Source organism: Hordeum vulgare, chromosome 1H (genome assembly GCF_904849725.1).
Source record: "Hordeum vulgare subsp. vulgare chromosome 1H, MorexV3_pseudomolecules_assembly, whole genome shotgun sequence".
Lineage (NCBI taxonomy): Eukaryota > Viridiplantae > Streptophyta > Magnoliopsida > Poales > Poaceae > Hordeum > Hordeum vulgare.
In genome coordinates, this window is record NC_058518.1 from 440,035,708 (window position 1) to 440,038,938 (window position 3,231).

At 42.8% G+C, this 3,231-nt stretch overlaps 1 protein-coding gene across 1 annotated transcript; it reads right to left on the reverse strand.

Annotated features, from left to right (window-relative positions):
• Positions 1-420: 420 nt before the first annotated feature.
• LOC123400173 lies at positions 421-2,547 on the reverse strand. The gene is made up of 8 exons (XM_045094593.1): positions 2,215-2,547; positions 2,039-2,080; positions 1,897-1,943; positions 1,754-1,810; positions 1,600-1,632; positions 1,406-1,501; positions 747-868; positions 421-639 (listed from the first exon to the last, which is right to left on the reverse strand). The coding sequence occupies exons 1-6, from the start codon at positions 2,545-2,547 to the stop codon at positions 1,447-1,449; spliced, it is 567 nt and encodes a 188-aa protein (XP_044950528.1). The 3' UTR covers positions 421-639; positions 747-868; positions 1,406-1,446.
• Positions 2,548-3,231: the final 684 nt, after the last annotated feature.

The following is a 3,231-nucleotide window of genomic DNA, read 5'->3' on the forward strand; positions in this document are numbered from 1 at the left end:
GAACAAACAGATTTGGACATTCGATTGTTACAACAACCTCCAAACAGCCCTGAGTTCAATGTTTCAGACCTGTGCTTCCACCGCTCTCTCCAATCCCTAACCGAGTGCAGAGCGCCTATGAATATCCGGGAACTGATACAGGGTGTAGAGGAGGATTTTTATGAATTTATTTGGATTTATTTGAATTATTTGGATTTTTATGAATTTATTTGGATTTATTTGAATTATTTTGGATTTTTATGAATTTATTTGGATTTATTTGAATTATTTGGATTTTTATGAATTTATTTGGATTTATTTGGATTTTTATGAATTTATTTGGATTTATTTGAATTATTTAGATTTTTATGAATTTATTTGAATTATTTTAATTAATTTGACAATAAAATCTTATGACAAGATATAAAGACAAAACTCGAGTTGAGAGAAATAATATCTTCATTAATGGTCATTACAAGATGTAGAAGGTCATTACTTCTTCATACTCTTCTTCTTATTCTTCTTCTTCTTCATATTCTTCTTCTTCTTCTTCTTCTTCACATTCTTCATATTCTTCTTCTTCTTCATATTCTTCATGTTCTTCTTCTTCCCATGCCAACTTACCCTCTCTCGGTGATAACATCTGTCAAACTTTACTCACTGGTAACCATACATAACAAACATCAAGGACCAGATGTAGGAAATGAAGTATCCATGATAAAACTTGGTAGGGAAATTCAGGCTAAAAAAACAGAGCAGCGTCGAACCTTCTAGAGCATAAGTGTTGCTTTTGGATAACATGGCATCAAACTTATCGATTGCAGCCAAATACACCCGATCAGCATCAACTGCCGCTTCCTGCGATGGCACACACACCAGCCCCGGGTTCCTGATAATCATAAAGGAAACGATGTTGTCTGAATTTATTTCTGAATAATTGGAAACAATTCAGTTTGGTACAAGAACAAGGATTAGAAAGAAGAAAGAAGAAAGAAGCAAGTGCATCCAGAATCATTTCAAATTTGTGATGGAAAGATTGTGATGTTCTCTAATATAACAGCCTTAAGTTATTACAAGGAATCCACTAAAGAAATTGTGTCCAACTGCTGATTTCAGCTAATTACTAAGAGACCTGGAGTAATTTTTTTAGCAAATTCTGGCTTAAGCTACTCCAGGTTTTGGAGCAATAGTTACTCTGGCATGTATGTAAAAGGTGGAATTGTCACGCAGGTGAAGGAACCAAAGGTGTTATGCTTCAAGGCGCTAAGAGATGCCATGACAGATCCTGGAGTTTTTCTTTTGAGTGACTTCTCAAAGTTTTGTGCATAACCAAATCTTTCACTACAGTTATGCTTTCATAGTTTCATTTGCAAGACATCTCCACTACATGGAACAGAGCACAAGGCAGAGTCTACTTAGCTCTAACCTGGAGCTTGGCAGGATCCGAACTCGAACCATCAATCACATCTATGATACCGCTGGTACGGAATTGCTCCCACGAATCGGTGAAATACCAGCATATCTGCAAGAAATTGAAGATCACGCATTCCTCTGCCGGAGCTCGGCGCTTGTGATGCATAAAATGGTGATACGCAATTGTGTCAGTTCTTCACATCCTACCTCACCGAGGGGCCATTCCTTGATCTCACCAACCTGTCCGTTCGTGATTCGCACACCGTAACCAGCAAAGGAATCAGTGAGCAGCAAGAAGCAATGCGTATGTATTACATAACTAACAAGGTTAGAAAGCATGGGGAAATAGCAGCAGCGAGACCTTGTTGCTCCGCGCATTCGTATTAATTTGAATCTTGTCGCAGTGTTCTTGGAACCCCTGGCAAGGCCAAAATTTCAGATCAGAACCGGTAAAGAACTGAAGGGGAAAGGCAGGGTACTGCTAGGCCAGGACAGGCGGCGCACCTGAACACGACGGTGCGATTCAACCCCATCCTCTTGGATGCGAATTCCTGAAAAATCTTGCGTTAATGGGAGTGTCTTGTAGCAGCAGGGGAAAGTTAACCATAACAGATGATGATTGAATTTACGACTAGCCCCTCCATACACGCCCGAGCTGCAGAGCCGCGTAACCGTCGCCTCGCCGGATCTGAGAGGGAGAGAGGATGGGTGAGGAACAGAGGATGGGAGTGTCTTGGATCTGAGAGGGAGAGAGGATGGGTGAGGAACAGAGGATGGGGGTGAGGAAGAGCTGATTGAATTTGAAAAAGTGCAGGGACTTACCGGAGCCTCGCCGGAGCCGGAGGATGCTCGGGGCAGCGCCGTCGCCGGAGTCGGCAAATCGCGAGCTTGAAGAAAAGGGGACTCCTTCCATCTTGAGCTCCTGGTGAGGAAGAAGAGAAGAAGCGAGACGAGCGGGAGAAGGCGGCCGGCGGTCGGATAGGCGATGGAGACGGCGGCGAGACGGGGCGACGGAGCAAGCGGCCGGTGCCCTCGTCGGTGTGCGTGGCGAGGCGACGGAGCAAGCGGCTCGCGCGTGGCGAGGCGACCGAGCAGGAGCGGAGGGGTCGCGACGTTTGTCGGAGGAAGGGGGAGGGGGTTTTCGTAAAACTTCATCGGGGACAGCTTTTTTTCGGACGGAGGGAGTACATCAATATTTTCGCATGCCACCGTAGCCAGATCGAGTGGCTACCTGTAGCGAGAGGTCGGGCGGTTCAACTCTGCGCGCGCGCCCTTTTTTGGTTTTAGTTATACTAGTAAAAGTACCCGTGCGTTGCAACGGAAGACAAAATATTACGCCCTAGCCAACTTAGTATGGTTTAATACCTTGATGTATGAGCATCCTCTATTTATCTTTATTTTAACATGATGGCTCATCATGTTGACCCTTCTTTATTTTTTTCACCCTCTTTAATGGTGTCCGGCGTGTCAATGTAATCACAATGCATTTGACGTGGTAAATCTCAAGGTTATGAGCCTACCACTGCACGTCACACTTTTTATTGTGTAGCATAATGGAATGTTTAAAACTTTAACAACTAATCTCGTTGATCATAAACTACTCCCAATCCCTAGACATATAAACACTTCTCAAACTAATTAAAACCTAAACCTAAAAGACTTAACCGCTTAAATTCTAGAGCTATTTAGATCAATCCTATGAAGAACTACTAAAATAGACCATGCGATAGTATGAAAATAATAATCATTATTAACACAATTTCAAACAATATGAAAATCAAGTGCTCCGTTTACGCCTTCCTACAGGCAAAAACGAAAGTATAATCTCAGATGTGTACA